Source organism: Watersipora subatra, chromosome 1 (genome assembly GCF_963576615.1).
Source record: "Watersipora subatra chromosome 1, tzWatSuba1.1, whole genome shotgun sequence".
NCBI classification, from domain to species: Eukaryota; Metazoa; Bryozoa; class Gymnolaemata; order Cheilostomatida; family Watersiporidae; genus Watersipora; species Watersipora subatra.
In genome coordinates this window covers 13,165,994-13,184,867 of record NC_088708.1, presented here as the reverse complement: position 1 = coordinate 13,184,867, position 18,874 = coordinate 13,165,994, and the positions used below count along the sequence as shown (strand labels likewise).

Below are 18,874 nucleotides of genomic sequence, written 5' to 3'. Positions count from 1 at the left end.
CTAGGAAGCAACGTAACTTTGCGCTTAAAGAAAGTTATCCTATCCTCCTCTACACATGCCCAGCACCACTTACAAGGGAATGGCTGCTATGTCTTGTTTCAGAACTATGCACAACCTCTTCAATGCGTTTTTTGCCAGTGCACGCGATGTACAGCGGTAAAGAAAAGGTTACTCCCTATGAGGCTCCTACACACAATGATAATAATAGCCTGATTATGCAACAAGCTAATAAGACTGCAATTTGGCAAAATGCCAAGCATGATTTTTCTACCTCTTACGGATAAAGTTAATTTGAGCTGATGAATGAGACAAGGAGTCACTGAGCAAAATCAAAGACATACCAAACTGGATGTAAAGAGAGAAGTGTGTCAATAAATAATTTGTGTATTCTGCTGCGCTATAAGAGATTTCCTCACATATGACTGGAGCATGTCAAAAATGTGAATAGCACACATATATACAAAGAAGAATAAAACAAGCAGCTCTACCACCTCTACAGTCATATCTAATCGTGTGCATCATATCGCATCACACATCAAGATCTCTTCTCATGCAAATGATAGCTACTTGAATCGATTTACACACACTAGTCAATTAGCATTATTAGAAGAACAAAAATAATAGGAACGCAGAGAAAGGAAGTTGGGTGTGTGACAGCAGTCCACATCGTTACAATCGGATGAGTGCCTGAGACTCAGTCTATCTTCACTGTGGAGTATATGGTGTGCACAAAAATACCTGTGCCAACATAGCCCACTGTTCCTGTAACATACAAAATTGCGCATATGTTAATATTACTTTTTATGAAAGATCAACTGACAAATACTTCAATTTGTTTCCTGAAATGTACCCAGCTGCAACAGAGAGTTGATCTGCCGGACTGATTAATACTTGTAACCGGCGGAACTGTACCAATTGAGAACAGATCATTGTTTGAAATTGTTGCGTAATCTGTCATAACATTATTACTATCCTTAGGAAAAAATGCCAACCAAAGCCCAATATTAAGGGCTGCAATAGAATCTACAACAACAATGATAGATATGGGTATCTTAAAACCCACTATTCTTTAAATTCAGCTTTCAAATAATTTCAGTCATTTCTGAAAGTTAGATATGCTATGTAACATTGCCTGTAGCTTGTTACAGGATGTTTAATAGGCTGAATGGCGGAAAAAATGAGCTCAAAAAGCGCAATAACAACGCTAGCTTGTGATAAAATCGCGCTTTTTTGAGCTCCTGTAACAAGCTACAAGCAATGTTAAATAGCTTATCTATCTTTCAGAAAAGACTGAGATTATTTTACAGGCTGAATTTAGATAATAACGGCTTTTAAGATACCCATCTCTAACATTCTAAACCGGACTAAACATCCCCTAAAAAACTAGGTTACGTCACATATTTATGGGCGGGGCTTGTTGTGTCAATTGCGACACCGTTTTTGAATCGCTGTAAAAAAGCCTTCAAAAACAAAAATAACTTTGAAAGTTAGTGGACCAATCTTTATTTTGAGTGCAAAATCGAAATCAGCGTGTCTGATTTACATATGAACAAACAATGAAAGCAGTTCGTGGCAGCTATGGTTTAACTCGACGAATAATGCATGCATGCGCTGAGTTAATCAAGGTGACCATGCTTACTTGTGTGCCACAAATGAAAAATGTTCAACGTAAACAAGTGTACAAGGTACAGAGGGCCTGAGCTGTAACTTCAAGCCTGTAAACTTGGCACATGTTGCCCAGTTTTACAATATTATGTTGAAAACCAGAAAATAAACTGTTTTTAACAAGTTTGGAGGGCGACCTCAAATCTACACCAACGGAAAATTCTCAAGTATTACAGGCTTGGCAAAATAATGTAGTCGAGAGTTGTCTATTGAGCACACAATAAGATGTGTTGTAACACTCCTGTATATTATATATGTACATACTTACAGAAGTCTATTTGAGGGCCCATGAATAGACTATGGACATATCCTCAATATCAAATAGAGAAGCTTGAGGTACAAAAATTAAATTATCATTTGCAAAGAGATGAGATAAAATCATAGAAGTATTTGAAGACAAGGTTGATGCAGGCGCAAAATAAATCATGAATGACCCACCTGTCATGACTCCCAAAGCACAGCTGAATAAGGCCATATAGCCAAAGTAGAATGTTGTTTGAAAGAGTCCAAACATTCTAAAATAAATAAAAAGAATGAGTGTACAGGCTTACTCTATGAATAACCTGAACTCAACATCTCTGTATTATATTGCCAATAAAGTAATAAATATATATATAAATCTCCGTCAGCTCAACATTGTTGATCATGCGTACCATAGGCATTAGTCAAACAGGCAATCATAAGATATCAACTAATATTTTATCACATGTAGATTAAAGCTCAAAGGCTGTGAAGAGGAAGATTGACAAGTCCACACAACTCCACAAACATGCAAGCCAACAAGAAAAACTATGGCACAATTAATTGATATTACATCATATAGATAGTAAGTGTGGTTTTTCAGTATGAATGCTGCCTATGCTGAATTGATATTTTTTTAGAAGAATCCGTAATTTTGTATATATCTATATAAATATTTCTCAAAGTTTGTGTGTCTGTGTGTACTTTGGTATGTCCGGCTATCGCTATTAAAATTTTGGAATTAAAAGCTCGCTGCGTGCTGGATTTGAACGCATGAAGATTGCAACCGCAATTCTATTTAGCCCTTAGCATTCTATTGCTATTATCATGCATCATATATACTGTATACCATATGTATGTATCATATATACCGTATACCATATGTATATATCATATATACTGTATACCATATGCACACGCTAAATGTGCACTTTTGATTATTAACTAATATTGCCTTTTTACATTTGCTACTTATTGAAACTGTTTAAAAAATAATTTTTTGCTACAATTACCTATTTTTAATTTGTAATTTTTTAATGTGCTGTTTCAATTTCAAATGTGCCGTTATACTTCTATTTCCAGTTTTTCATTTTTCTATTGCTAAATTGGTAAAGGCTAATACTTTTCATGCGAACAATTGTATTATCTCGAGTAGAAATAGCCTCTGCATTCGCTCTCCGTTCAGTCAGACAAAGACAGTCCGATATCTCATTTTTAAATTTGTACCAGTATCGGGAGGTACCATTATCATCGTATTTAAAGTTTTGATGGATAACTTCTGCTAAAACAGTAACCTTTTTTTACACGCACGCACACACCACACACACAGACCCAAACATCACACCACCCACCCTCCCACGCACACATCATAATCATCTTACCTAATTATCTTTTATTGTAACCATAGCAAACAGACTTAATTTAGCTATTATTTGCTAATTATTTCACATTTACATTTAAACACTTTTATAGTTGTTTTATTTTGTTTCTTAATTTATTTGACCTGCACAAAACATTTTTTCCTGATATAAAGTATGAAAGCAACAGTTGTTTGACAGTTTGAAAGCCTTTTCGAACAACCTTCTGGAACGGATTATGCTTGAGAACCAAAGTTCCACTGTACGTTATTAAAATATGTACGTTGTTGAAAGTTATGAAATTTTAAATTTACTATGGTTTGAAAACCTTTATTTGTTCTATTTATTTTTAATTTATTTGACCAGCACAAAACACTTTTCTTATGATATGAGGTTTAAAAGTTAGAATGGTAAATGTTGCTATATGTTAAATAGAATTAAATTTTCTGTGCAAAGACTTTTATCAAAGGCATTCAGTAGTGCGTATATAAAATGTAAACTACATACGTGTGTGATTTGCACACAATATTACCAATATCGTCTACATATCACAGTATGGCACAGCAGCAACTTAGTAAACTTTCAGATAAAGCAAAACTTTAATTGTGCCCAAAAAGGCTGGATATGAGCTGTCAATGTGCCAGACCAGTATAGTGCCATCTAGACATTTATGAAATACATGTAGTGATGGAAACAGGAAATCCCACCAGTACAGTAGACGCTCCTACAACGTTAATAATCCATTCCAGGAACATTTATGTTATAGGGAATTTACGTTATAATAACAGTAAAATACATGTAAATTGCCTACTCTGTTCCAAGATTTTTTAAAACTCATCCCTTTGACCATACTATAAGGAAAACTTGGCTTACACTTTTAATTTGTGGGCTGTACCGCAACAGCAGTACTGTTACTGTTATTGGTTGGCCTCGAAAACTTTTCTCCTTTTTATCATCAATCTCACTGGTTTTGTAGACCGTGATTGAGGTAATTTTACAATAATTTGATGAGGGGCGCACATCTTCAACGTTCATTTCCAACAATTTCCTTATTCTTTCTCAACGGTTTAGTCTACTCAGCAAAGTAAAACTAACAACAAATATTTTATAAGTCTGCAATAAAGCAAAACAAAAACTTACTTTACTATAAAAAGAGCGTGTGTCTACCTGTTCGTCGTCTATCTGTGCCCAGGGGGTCAAGGTTAGGATAAAAGATAACTTCTGACAATACTCCAACTCATGACATTCAGATTGGTATATCGACGCTGTCACACTTGCACCAAATGATCGCCTTTAAATATTTATGAACAACTGCGCAGCTAACTACATGTATTATCTGTTTTGTCGACGCATCTGACGACCTATTATGACGAACTAGAATGTCATTGAAGTTGTGTATATATAATAGATATAACGCTATAAACACATAATTTTTTCTCTCCGGCTTGACACTTTACGTTATATGGAATTTTATGTAGTACGAAGCAAAAACTTCACATAAATTTTTTACATTATCTGAAATTTACGTTATAGGAGGTATACGTTAATGGAAGTATACATTGTACGAGTTATACGTTATAGGAGCGTCTACTGTATAGCAACATCTAGTCAGCAAGGACATAACGATGCATATGAGCATTGATGAAATTATTGATTAGTTGATGAACTTTGCAACCGCTACCTCAATCCTTACCTATTGTTATTGAATGCCTCTATCAACAATAATGGATACTCACTTGGTTTTAAAGAAATAGTAGTAGAATGCATACATATAGATATACATAGATATAGATCCAGCAGAACAGAAACTCGTCCACTGCCTACAATGGAATGAGGTAGATATACCTGCATGCAGTGATGCAGTGTTATGATAATCAATGATAGAACAACAGTAACCCTATCCCTATCACAGCTAAGTTATAAACTATGGCCAATTGGCTCTGCTACTAGTCAGAATCTGGCAAAACAAAACAACAAGTGTGAGGACTCTCTATACAGGTTATGTTCAACACACAAACAGTATAATAATGCTAGCTATAAGTGCTAACGACATACTCGAATACTTGGACCATGGTACGATGGTACCTCGCAATACACATACATCAAGACTGACTAAGGGTAACTCTACATACCAGCGGTAGTCCTCAGCATTGAGCAGGAAGTAGGTGCAGACGATCGTCACGCAGACAGTCACAACAACCATAATGAGAAAGACGAGGAGCATAAAACCATAGACATAGTATATCTTGTAGGCCCAGAATGAGGTGAAAATAAAGTACCTGCAAGCAATAATGAAAACACTAGATGGTAAAACATCAGAACAACATCTAACAGTTTCATTGGTTTGATGTTAGTGTAATAACTCCTGCATATTGTGTGATAAAACTTACTCAAGTGGGTGAACCGGTGAACACATAATCACAAAATGAGTGTTATTGATGCAAAAGGTTGATTAATGATAATCTGTATTTACAAAGGCACGCAAGAATACATTTGGCATCTTGCGCTTTTCAAAGATGTAAGAGAACTAGGCAGCTGGGACTTTGCAATACCTGTAATATAACATCTAACACCAACCCATGTAGTATACCATCTAACACTGACACCTGCGACATACTGTCCCATGTCATCAGCTGCGGGGTACCTGCCCAAACAACACCGCAGCATACCATCCAACACAATGTCCTGTGGTATTTTATTAAATCTGATAAGCCTGCAACAGCAAAGCGCCACAAATGGCAACAGAGAATTCCATACAAAGATTCGAAACCATTCTAGACTCACATCTCGATGAAGATAGAGCCGAATGGAAGGACTCCACCCATGAGGGTGATAACAGCTGGTTCCATAAACCATTTCTTTTCTGGAATGGGCCTGGGGACGGCATTGACTCTGCAAGGGTAGTTGGCCTGCCCAGAGATATTTCTGCCAAGCACTGTGCCGACCAAGGTAAGTGGAAGGATGACAAACAGGCAAATGCAGGCAATCGCTACCTGCAACATACAGACACACCAAACACGCGTTATGTAAAACAAGATGGAGAGTAGACATATGAACTAACTATTTTAAACATCAACATGAGGCTAGCAGACAATACCAAGAGATGAATAAGTGGATGGCTAGCTACTAACCATAGTGCCGAAAGGAATAGCGCGCGAGGCATGGTAGTAGATGGCAATAAAGTTGATAAAGAAGACCATGACACAGACATTCAGAGGAAGTAGCGCGGCGCTTATAACCATCTGCTTTATCCACTGCTTGCCTGTAATAGGAATTTGTATTAAACTATATTACAGATAATAATTTATTCAACAATAAATATATGTAAGAGGGTCGAGGACGGCATAACTTACCCCCGAGTCGAGAGTAAAGACTGCCTCCAAAGTATCCGTTGACTGGAGAAGTGGCGGCGTAAACAAAAATCCCGGTGCCTAGCAGTGAGCCACGTTCCTGATAGAGGTCCCCTAGCATGGCAAAAAGGATAACACACAGAGCCACCACTATGAGCTGATATCCGCTGCCGATCATAGATGAGAAAAGTAGAGGATAAGCAGGAGCTCTAAATACGTCTCCGTGTACTTGTTTCCATCCATATTCATCTCCCAGGTCTTTTTCCTGAAAATACACCATTACATTAGCCGCCATTACATTAGGAACCAAAACATGCGAAGGTAAACAAAGGACTATTTTCTGTTTTACGATGAGGTGACTTCATGCACTGGAAAATGAAAAGGATAAAGCTGCAGTTTGGGATGAGGGCACCCCTTTAAATACCCAAAGGGAGTGGAATATACAAGTAGAAGAGTTGGTGCGGGTTTGAAAAAACAAGACACTTGTCACCTAGGGCATTGCACTAACCACACTCAATTTGGACAAGTTGAACAAATAAAAGAGAGAAGATTCATACCAAGAATATGTTGATTAACAATCGTGCCATATACGTGAGCTGAGAAAGGAAGATCAGATATCTACATCGTTAAAATGGCTTACCATCTCATCGAGTTCATCATCTTTACTGTAGCGCGCATAGTCCTTTCTAAGAGTGCGGAGGAGGATCATGCTCACAAGTCCGACCAGAAATATCACCATCATGAATGAATTGAATATAGAAAACCAATGTATCTGCAAACAAAGTAAAATATGCACCCATATGGAAAAAGGTATTTGATAACTGCTGCAGACAGAGAAGTAAAACGTGCGCCCATATGGAAAAAGGCATTTGATAACTGCTGCAGACAGAGAAGTAAAACATGCGACCATATGGAAAAAGGCATTTGATAACTGCTGCAGACAGAAAAGTAAAACATGCGCCTATATGGAAAAAGGCATTTGATAACTGCTGAAGACAGAGAAGTAAAACATGCGCCCATATGGAAAAAGGCATTTGATAACTTCTGCAAATAGAGAAACACCTTCAACTCTAAACAAGAAAGATCAAAGAAAAAGAGACAAGCAAAAGCGTATCTCAGTTAAAAAGACGGATGAATATTAACATAGTGACCAATATAGTGGCAGATGGACATCAAGACTGAGATTTTCAAGATTGAGAAAGGCGTAACTGTTATCCTTGATCAGCTCAATTAGACACACCAGCCTACTTGCAGCCTACTTGCAACCTACTTGCAGCCTACTTGCATGTCAAGGAGCCAAATGAGCTGATATAAACTTAGAAATCTAATAAGTTAACTTATAGTCTGTGAAGCATATAAATCCTCCGCATGTCTCGTCAGTTTGGTGTAGGATAACATGATAACTCATCACAAATTGTCTGATAGAACTATTCATAACCAGCCATGTATTTAAACTGCAAGGACATGCTATTATCAGGCCTGGCACAAAAAAAGTTGAAACAAATATTTCGTCTGCAAGTCTTTGTCAGAAAAGTGATACCCTATACCTTGTGCTACCATATCGGTAATAATAAAGCAAGATGGCTGGAGCAAAAGAATCTGCATAAGCAGTAGAAGACGGACTTACTCTATGCTGGAAGAAGCTTGGGTCAAGATACTTATCAAACCTATCAGTGAATTTTATTTCTGATGGCTTCCACACAACCTAAAAGAATTGCAAATAATTGCAAAAAATTACAGAAAATTTATTATAGAGCATTCTAGTAACTATTGTATCTACTAGTTAAAGAATGTAGAGACAAGAGTATGTAGAGTGTACTACAAATACTACAAATACTACAAATGCACTACAAATATACAGAGTATAGAGATTAGAGTATGTACTACAAATATACAGAGTGTAAAGATTAGAGTATGTACTACAAATATACAGAGTGTAGAGATTAGAGTATGTACTACAAACATACAGAGGGTAGAGATTAGAGTATGTACTACAAATATACAGAGTGTAGAGATTAGAGTATGTACTACAAATATACAGAGGGTAAAGATTAGAGTATGTACTACAAATATACAGAGTGTAGAGATTAGAGTATGTACTACAAATATACAGAGGGTAAAGATTAGAGTATGTACTACAAATATACAGAGTGTAGAGATTAGAGTATGTACTACAAATATACAGAGGGTAAAGATTAGAGTATGTACTACAAATATACAGAGTGTAGAGATTAGAGTATGTACTACAAATATACAGAGGGTAAAGATTAGAGTATGTACTACAAATATACAGAGTGTAGAGATTAGAGTATGTACTACAAATATACAGAAGATAAGGACAAGAGTACGTTATAGAAATGCACAGAGGGCAGCAACAAGAGTATTTGTACACTTACCTCATAGGAAAATGAAATGACAGTATCCTTTAATAGTTTAACCTTAGAGTCACTAGTCAAGTTCACATCGACTATCTGCTGACCATTGTAGCCTATCTCTAACTTCTTGTGAGTCCATATGTAGTACTCACCATCCTTCACTTCTCCAACTATTCCTGCAGATGAGTGACTGACATCATGAGACATTCCCTTAGTGCATAGATAAATAAATTGTCTTTATAAAGTTTGGCAAGGCAAAGCACACTCATGGTTTCCTAGCTAGTTGCAAATTGTGTAGACTCGTTCTGATTGTTAAATCGTTAATCCAACTTTCAGCAATACTCCTTTGTACACTTTTAACATTTAACCAGGAGCTACAATAAGTCATACGGTTGTCATAGGCAACTGATTGAACCTAAGTTTTGTCGGGCGATTTCTCTACTGGCGATGCGAGCTTTACATGATTTTGGGTGCACGGTTATACACAAAGGTGCTTATTAAGATCACTGTTGATATACCACCAATATTTGATTACTCTATTTCCAAATCTAGCAAGATATACTCGCACAATTTAAAACTGACAAACCTTCTGCAGATTTTACATAAATTCCTCATAGGAATAAAGAGTTCATGTAAAATCTGGCAGAAGTAGAGCAATTAAGAATGAAAAAATATTTAAAAGGAACGACACCTAAAAGAAAAATATTATAAAATGGCTACTGTATAATTACAGTCAAACATGGATAACTCGAACTTCACGGGACTGAGCGAAAGTGTTCGAATTATCAGAGCGTTCAAGTTATCAGCGCACTGTCACAAGTCCATGTATTTACTTATTTATTAGTAGATACATGTACATATACAAACTATAATATAAATCAAAAGCACAAATGGCTTGTTTCAAATTAAATGCTTCTAATGTAAAGTTTAAAATGTTTTTACCAAAAAGTATAGAGATTTTTCTATCATTTGAGATTGGTTTGTTGTTTGAGGTGATGTTATTGCCAGGACGTTTTTTAGATTGACATTGGCAAAACTTGATCGTTGTTAAAATGCTCAAAAGAAAAGACGTCTTTTTCTTTTGAGCGTTTTACCCACGATCAATTTTGCCGATTTTTCTTGAAGTTAATGCAAAGATTACCTCACTTTACCTTGCTTCCGAAGGGCGATCGCTAAGCGGATGTTTGGCATAAATCAAATTTCACCAAACCTTTAGAAAAGTCATTGACAAAAATATTTTGCCGATGGTGGTAATAACGACGCTTATCAATTACGAAAAGTTGAGGTTTACCTCTATGGCTTGGAATGAAATGATTGTCTAAAGCGATAACAACAGTTTCGGTAGCCGTTGGGCAAAAAACAGTTGAGTTAACAGTGTTGAGTTAACAGTGTTGAGTTCGAGTTATCTATAGCAATTTATCATTACGTGGGAATGGACCAAAGAAACCGTTCGAGTTAACCATGTGTTCGAGTGATCCGTGGGCGAGTTATCCATGTTTGACTGTATAATGCTAATTTTGGAAAAGTCCAAACTAACATAGGAGAACAGCTGAAATAATAGATTGTATTAGTCCTTACCCCAAATAGGCAAATCGTCAAGGTACATCTGGTACCAGTAATGGTTCTTGACAGCATATGTTAGAGCAAAGAGTTTTTCTTCGCTTAATGTTATCTGACAGTATTTGGTGGAGACAATGTTAGCTACAAATTGACATCATTATTCAGTACAAAAGTGGGTAAAATAGCAAATCAGTGATAATATTAGGTAAGGCCTAACTTTTGACATAAATAATATAAATTTTGAATTTTCCAAACTGCAGCCAAATACGTGGTGAAAGAATGGTGACATGGCCTCTACTAAGAACTAAGCATTTTTGATAAGTAATCGAGATCTAGCACCTACGACAGGAAACACGCATATCATACTTTTGAAGTCAATATCGAGACCGCTGAACTCGAGCTCGGTACCCTGAAGCGCCTCCCCAAGTGTCTCATGATAGTGGCTAATTGATGACTTTGGTCCAGCACAAAATGGCAGTGAATAATACTCATACGTTTCTTGACGATTACTGTATGGACCAACAGTGTTCATCCACAGTACGACCTCTTCTTCATCTTGATACTGCAAACCATCAAGTAACACATATATAACACACTATCTTTGATCAACAGAACCTATCATTGATATAAAGTAATCTTTTGCTTTTAGATAGCTAAATAAACAGTTGTCGGATACAACAACCCTGATGAACTGTTAAAATGCTGACAACTAAGCATTTTAATTACTGACAATGCAATACTTCATGTATTCATATGCATTAGTCAAACCTCAACTTACGATGTGAAATAAGAACAAATGTTTGAGAATTAGCCTAAATCGTGTGAAGTACATGACGTCTTTGCTAAATTTTTCACTATGATTATTTGAGTGTCGCCAGGATATTTATTATTTAATATACGAATCATCAAAGATTTGTTATAGAAATAACATTTATGCAGCTATCTGTGTTGCTATATTTTGCTAGAAAAACCCTATATGTTAATGATGAATACAGCCAAGTACAAACATACTCTACGTTCAGGACATACATTAGACTATAAAACAAGCGTTGAACATATTTAAATACCAAGCGAATTATCTGAAATGTTTTATGAAACTTAATAACATAGCTGTCCCAAAAAATCTTTCTCCACATGTGAATAATTGTTTGTGTGAAGCGCTGTTGTAATCATTGTACAAAAGTCAATCTTGCACAAAGCTTGTTTATTATACTGGAAAATAATAAAATGGATTGAGATGATTATAATCAATCATTTCTATCAATCACAGTTGCGTCAGTTTTGGCGTAGGCCAACATGCTGGTTGTGTGTAGCCAGACATAGAAGCCTGAAACAAGAAACAACGGGTAACAAATGTTTTGACTAAGCATTCATATTTATAGTTAGTCATGTATATAGTTGAATACTTAATCGTAATGGCGAGACTTCGCATTATTCATCGATCCGCGTAAGTGTTGGCGATAAGCATGCCGACTGATTACAAAACATTTTATAAAGGAATCATTCTCAATTAATGTAGAGTCATCTGCTTCATACTCAATTTAAAAAATAAACTGGCTTTGCTAATGATACACCTTCTTTAAGATTGCCATCAACAATACAAGTCCAAAAAATAATACAGTTTTGAATTTTAATGTATCCAGCATGTTTCTAAAAGTGCCAATTACATTTACCTAGTTGTTAGCATTTGATATGATTAATCTTTTTACGAAAAGCCAAAACTTGATCAGTTATATTTACATTTGTAAAGGGATTTCAATAGATTAGTTTATCTTTTTGAAACTCGAATTAATTACACATCAACGTCTGGCATGTAATTGTGCTGCGAGGATCAAACAATTTAATTTAATTAAAATGCAGTTTACCAAATCCATGAAATCACTTTTTCCCTCGGTTTATTAGATGATATATAACGACTAGTGGCAGGCAAGACGAGTGGAGCATAAATAACCATTTGAACTACTTTTACGCAGAAACATGAAATAATACCACACATTGTTATAGATAATATAACCAAGCATGCATGACTATACAGAAAATGACTGACATTTTAAACATTGATGCTCAGTAATAAAGCATTTGTTTAGTTTCAAAATTTCAGTCACAAATAATCGTAGATATAATAAACCCTAGATTGGCGAATAGCTTTCATTACAATGGAGCAAAAGTGAGGCATATAATTGGCTACCGTTTTCACGACGTCATGTCACAGTGATGTGCATCACGGCAACATAGCCTTCAGTTGAGCAATGAGTTTAGCAGTGAAAGCATGCTTGTCATACTATTTTATAAGTCATAAACATAACAATAAGACCAAATTCTTTGTGAAATGTCATCAATTGAACCCAAAACAAAAAGTTTTTAACAATATCATAAGCTATCATAACAATATCTATGCCAATTAAAAACACCAAGCGGAAAGCTGCTAGTGGAAAATAATAGGAAAACCATCATTGGTTTTGAGTCAGCAGCCAAATCTGTACACGGCATTGCTCAATATTTTTTCAGCAACTACACTTACATCAACTATTTCCTAGCCTTTAATATCAACCAGGATCACATTGAGACTCTGTTTTCCACGATACGATCTAAGGGTGACTATAACAATAACCTGAATGTGCAATGTTTTAGATCTGCACTTCGAGCACTGCTCATAAAAGCAGAGATCACACTAAGTCCCAATTCTAACTGTATTGGTCTGAATGTAAGCAGGGCTGAAAAAACTGGCCAATTCCTACTACATTCTCTGGTTAGAAAAAGGAAGAAGGAAAAGACAAACGCTGAGGAAGGTGAAGATGAGTTCGGTGATCAGCAATTCTTTCTAACTCAAATGTGATGACTGTATCAAGTTCTTGACCAATGTAGAAGTAGTGGGAAGTAGAAGTAGTGATGACATAAACCTAATCTCAGTTAAAAACAGAGGAAGATTGGTGAAGCCAACCCCATTGATAGGTCAGGTCGAATAAGTATTGCTGCAGAAAAGTGCATACGTTCACATATGTAGTGCTATAGTATCACACAGAGAGTTATCTAACAAGTAACATCACAGACAATAACATACATGTATGTCTTATTACATAACCTCAATCAAGGTTTTACATGCACAGTGCATGCCACCAATCTACTCAACACTATAGTAAATCGCTATATTAAAATCAGAATACACTATGCCACTTTAAAGCAGGAATCTAGTTCAACCAACCTTAGATAAAAACTATCTCTAGTTGTTTTCAGTCATGTCTATTGGGTGTTTAATACAGTAGTCCAGCTTAACTGCTTCTAAATCTCATTTGATTCATTAGTTTATTATTAGTATAATTTCTATTTGGTCACTCTTTGTATTATCAATGATATAGAAGGTTCTAAATCATTGGTATTATCTATTACCATATGTGTAAGATTCTTGCCTTTCTCATCCAAAGTCAGTTTTATATATTTTCAATAAAATATGCAGTCTCAGATGCAAACTATGAAAAAATCGTGCAGTTTTTAGTGTTAAGTCAATTGGAATTCATAGATCAACTGATTCACTCTACACATCACTATGACGTTGCGTCATGCTATTTATTACTAACCACTCATATTCATACTATCCTCACTTATTTTGATTATTCACATATCTAGGGTTTATTATACGTATGCAAATAATTAACAGCAGCGAAGTGTTTCGACAAGTATTTCAAGTAGTGCTCTGTGATATCATAAAAAAACTGACATGCATGTTTACAGTTTAAATTGATTTTTTGAAACAAATCACTAACGACATTCACCCCAAGTTCACTTCAGATCAGGGTTGAAAGGTTTTTCCCAGGGCGGTAAATACTACTGGGAAAAACACGATTTTAGCCGTCCGCCCTGAATACCCCGGGATGAAAGGGGAAAAACATCACAAGTCAAAATAGGGCAATAAATTCAAAATATTATACTTCTTGCTGCCTCTCTATGGTATAAATGAACTATTTACAATGAAACTAAGAGCACTGGAGCATTTTAGCAAGCTATCAGATGGTCTTTCACAGTTCCACTAGCCGTAGTCAAAGAATTTTCAAGTCGAGTTAACCCTGAATATATGACACAAAAGCAAGAGTAAAACAAAATGCAATTCCGAGCAGATGGTGACATGGACTTCGTTCTCTTCCCAAAACTTTTATAGCCAAGTTGTATATGCTTGTAGTTAAATAATGAGATAATTTGGGCATTTCACTTTGAAGTTATTGTCTGTTGTTAGCAAATAGTACTATAACTTTATTATAGATAATGGCTACACATCCTGTGAGCACTAAATTGTAGGAGTCTTCGTTCGGGTAAAATTCTTTTTAATCAATATTTGCATTGAGTGAAATACTTCAGAAAAATAAAGGCTAATAGTAACCATATATTCAATCCTTGTAATCTAGGTTGATAGGATGAAATAAACTTTCAAGAACAGAATGAGCGTGGGTCTTTTGGTTATTCTAAGTTGTGAAACATATGTTACTTGGTGGGATAGAACTGACAAAAGTTCATCAACTAGTTGATTATTTACAGTTTAATTTTCTGAAAGGTTAAGAAATAAAACCAACCCATATTTTCTCATGTTAAACTTCGACATTTTCCATGCCTTCCTTATAAAAAATACAATTTACCTTCTGTTTCCCACTGTATTTGCTGGTAAAGAGCAATTTTTCCCAAACATCTGGGGATAAATTCAATAACTCTTGAAAAAATCTAACCGTTTTAGATTGAATTGAAACAGTCACAAATTAAACTGTTAACACAAAGGGAAATGTTTTGTTGTTGATAACATTGCATTTAGTTATTATTAAGCCAAAGAAACTTGATTGCATCTATATTATTTTAACAGCCAGTTTAATAAACTATACAATGAGTATACTTGAATCAAATTGTTAGGCCAGAAGAAAAAGTTGCATGTACATTTACAGTAATAGTAAAGCTGATACTTTGCATATGTCATAAGAACACAAAGTAGGATTTAAAAAAATCTCCAATAATACAATTGTCCTGACCAGTTCTTTAAAGGTTGATTTGCGCCAAAATTCACATTACAGTTATTTCGTATCAAGAGGTTCACCATTTCTTACTCTGCTGTGTTGTGGGAGCAAAATATGTGGAAATGTGATTACAAGCTCTTAAAAGCTCAAAAACGAACATTTAATCGCAACCATCACGAAAACGCTATAGTTTGGAATCCCTTTATGACAACGGCATACTCAACTCGAAGTGGTTATTGTTTTGACACGTGCTGTTATCATGTGAATTGGAAGGCCAATAAAAGGCTCAATATAAAACGTTTCGTAGCACTAGTTTATGACAAACACTTCGGGTTCTACCAAAAAGGCTGTATCGAATATATATGCTCGCTACTTTACAGTTTTGTTTCGGCTTGGTCTAATCATCTTGTCGTAATCTGATCATGTGACCCATACTTTCTGCCAAATAGCACGAATAATTTCTGCAACATTTTTTGACTAGCACAGGTGACCAACAGGCTCCTCATGGTTATCAGAGGATGATATGCACTCCTTCAAGCTAAGGTTAAAAAATTAAATTAATTTTTAGGCTAGGTTTTGAGATATCAGTGCTCAATGTGACAGCATTACAGTGATGATAAAATAGACGCGTAAGGACATTAGACATGGTTTTATTGAATGTGTGAAGTATATAAGTGAAAATATTTCGACGAGTGAGGTTGCATGAAAGTGTAAGCACAAGCGCATCGAGTTCAACTACATCTCATTTGAGCTGTCTTGGAGATGGGTTCCAACCTACGTCGTTTTCGCGATGGCTGCGATTAACTGTTAACTTTTGAGCTTTCAAGGGTTTGTAATCACATTTCTACATATTTTGCATCTACAACACAGCAGAGTAAGACATGGTGAACCTTTTGGTACCAAATAACTCTAATGTGAATTTTGTTACAAGTCAAACTTCAACAATTTACTGTAGATGCTGACTGCAGTAGCCTGCCTTGACTAGAAATAAGACGACAAAAATACTTTTGGCCATTTGATATTAGCATAGAACTGTACCCCAAGCATCACGCGCTGTGAAATGAATGAACTTATACATTTCAAACTTTTTGAGCATGCTGACATTGGCCGCATACCGTACCACTAAGATGAGTAACAAAACTTTTATTACTGTTCTTGATCTATATTTCCATCTTAGCTATCCTTATCACAGTTGGAGCATTATCTTGTTTAAGCGTTTTTGTTTGTTCAATGTGTCCAGCTTAAACAGACCCGTTTGCAAACTTTTCATTAAAGCTATGCCCACATTGATGAACTCGCTTCACAAAAAAACCATGTCTTACTAAAACATATGCTTTGCTCTACTCAAAAACTAGCATTGCCAATGCGTTCTAGCAATGTATTCATTCTAAAGAATCTCAAAATATAGCAATGCTTTATTTAAGGGAGAATCTGAGTACAAAACCTCTTGAAATCATTCTTGCAATACTGACTATTAAATTAGCTTTTAGTGGATAACTTGGTACTAACAAAATTGTTATAGACATTGTTTGCTTGTGATAAGTGAGAGGAGCTTTACTTAAACCGTTAGTCGGCATCTACCTTGAGTTGGTCAGTATTCACAAGTTTACAATGGCCATTCGTGATGTTACGTATGCAAATTCAAATAAAATTGTAGCTGAATCCTAATTCAGACAGGCCAACCCAAGAGTGGGGCAATGCGTGAGATTTGGTTTTGAGGCAATTGATGTATCAATGATAATATATATAAAATTGTAGAAATTGGGGCAAAAATCTCACGCATTTTCATTTTTTCTTTGGGGTGATTGCGTGAGTCTCACACCCAATGCGTGAGAGTTGGCAGGTATGGCCTAATTACAAGGCATTGAACAACCCAATTGCCACCTTATTTTAATGAAAAACTAGGGAAAGCTAATCTGAATAAAAACAGATTTACGAAACCTTTGTGTGCAGAAATTATAGTTTGGTGATTTATTAAATAAAAGAAAGGGGTACGCAATATTCTAATTGTTATCCAAATACTTCAGGCATACGCTCGCATTTTATTTACGCACACACTCATCATTTAACGGACACATTATGGAAAATTAATGTTTCTAAATATCGGTTAAAACCGGTTACTATATTGTAAAACTAAATATCAATGCCTATACGGTATTCTGGCCAAGCGTAGACAGAAACCGGCACATTTAACAGATCTGGCAACAGGTTTTTGCCAACAAACCGACGATAGCAGCACTCCAAGTGTCTTACTCGTTGCTACTACTGATTAACCATGACTACATTTAAAAAAAAATGTTTTCCAATATCAAATATCAATCATTTTACTACAAAGTGAAATATAGCTAAATATTTTGGTTAGCATAGCTAAGCACTCACCACGTGTGTGTGTTCGTCTGATAAACAACTTTTAGTAACAATAGCCAAAATAACAGCTACGAAAATTCCACATCTATTCATGCTGGTTAAATGACGGATGCTAGACTTTTGAAACTATAGTTAGCATCAACAAAATAAGTTTTGTCACTTCAACTGCGCAACTTCATTATTTTTTCTCCAACGTATACCGTAGAGCGTCAAGCCACGTCGTAAATGTCGTTAGAGGGCGCATTGAAGGAAATCTCGAGGAAGACATTTGGATTTTTCTGCTACTGAAAATCATTGCACAAAGTAGACAACTTCAATATTATCATGCATTATCTAATAATTCACTATACTTCTGACTTATGTCACAAGAATGATAATGTTCAAGAAATGCGGCAAAAACCCGTTGGCTGTTTTGTCTTCTAAATTCCTACTCGACTTTTTATATTATGATGAATTGAATCTTACATGTTTTAATGACAGATCTTTATATGCAATGCCAAGTAGCTAATTAGGACTCAAATTCAGTTCATGATTTTTGTATTTTATTGTATTGCTTAATTACACCTTTACTTTATTATGTTTATGTCTTAAAGTTATGTCTTTAAAGTTTTCTTATTTACTATAATTTTCAGTATTTGTTTTTACAAGAATTACAATCAGTTCGTTTTTAGCATTCCCAATTATTCTCACCCTACAATTAAATGACTCACTGTGTAATTTGAGAATGCCATTGTTTTTAGGAGCTAAATTGAACCCTTGGTTGATGCTATTTTGTTGACAATAATACCTAAGCTGGTAGTCTGTAGTATTCCTATTAACAGTTTACTACTCTATCTCATCATGCTTTGTATACAACTGCAATTGAATTCAGATTATCTGATTGACCAAAGGTCATTTTGTTAAAAATATTATGCCATTCAATGCATTTATTGACAGCATCAGCGAAAGAAAAATGTGTTCATTCTCAA

At 35.5% G+C, this 18,874-nt stretch overlaps 1 protein-coding gene across 1 annotated transcript; it reads right to left on the bottom strand.

Annotated features, from left to right (window-relative positions):
* Positions 1-368: 368 nt before the first annotated feature.
* On the bottom strand, positions 369-18,107 carry LOC137385656 (transmembrane 9 superfamily member 3-like). Its single transcript, XM_068072167.1, has 13 exons — positions 17,919-18,107; positions 10,915-11,110; positions 10,567-10,689; positions 9,010-9,164; positions 8,241-8,318; positions 7,254-7,385; positions 6,617-6,878; positions 6,395-6,525; positions 6,048-6,256; positions 5,396-5,542; positions 5,000-5,083; positions 2,104-2,180; positions 369-762 (listed from the first exon to the last, which is right to left on the bottom strand). Exons 1-13 carry the CDS (start codon positions 17,997-17,999, stop codon positions 695-697), a joined length of 1,743 nt encoding a protein of 580 aa, XP_067928268.1. The 5' UTR covers positions 18,000-18,107; the 3' UTR covers positions 369-694.
* Positions 18,108-18,874: the final 767 nt, after the last annotated feature.

What these genes read in the sequence shown, in the direction of transcription:
- LOC137385656 (XM_068072167.1), bottom strand. Translation starts at nt 17,999, where the DNA reads ATGAATAGATGTGGAATTTTCGTAGCTGTTATTTTGGCTATTGTTACT. An exon ending in TCTTTACTCTCGACTCGGGG is followed by an intron (nt 6,526 to 6,616) that starts GTAAGTTATGCC and finishes TTCCTATTACAG; the next exon opens with GCAAGCAGTGGATAAAGCAG. An exon ending in GGCTCTATCTTCATCGAGAT is followed by an intron (nt 5,543 to 6,047) that starts GTGAGTCTAGAA and finishes TATTGCTTGCAG; the next exon opens with GTACTTTATTTTCACCTCAT.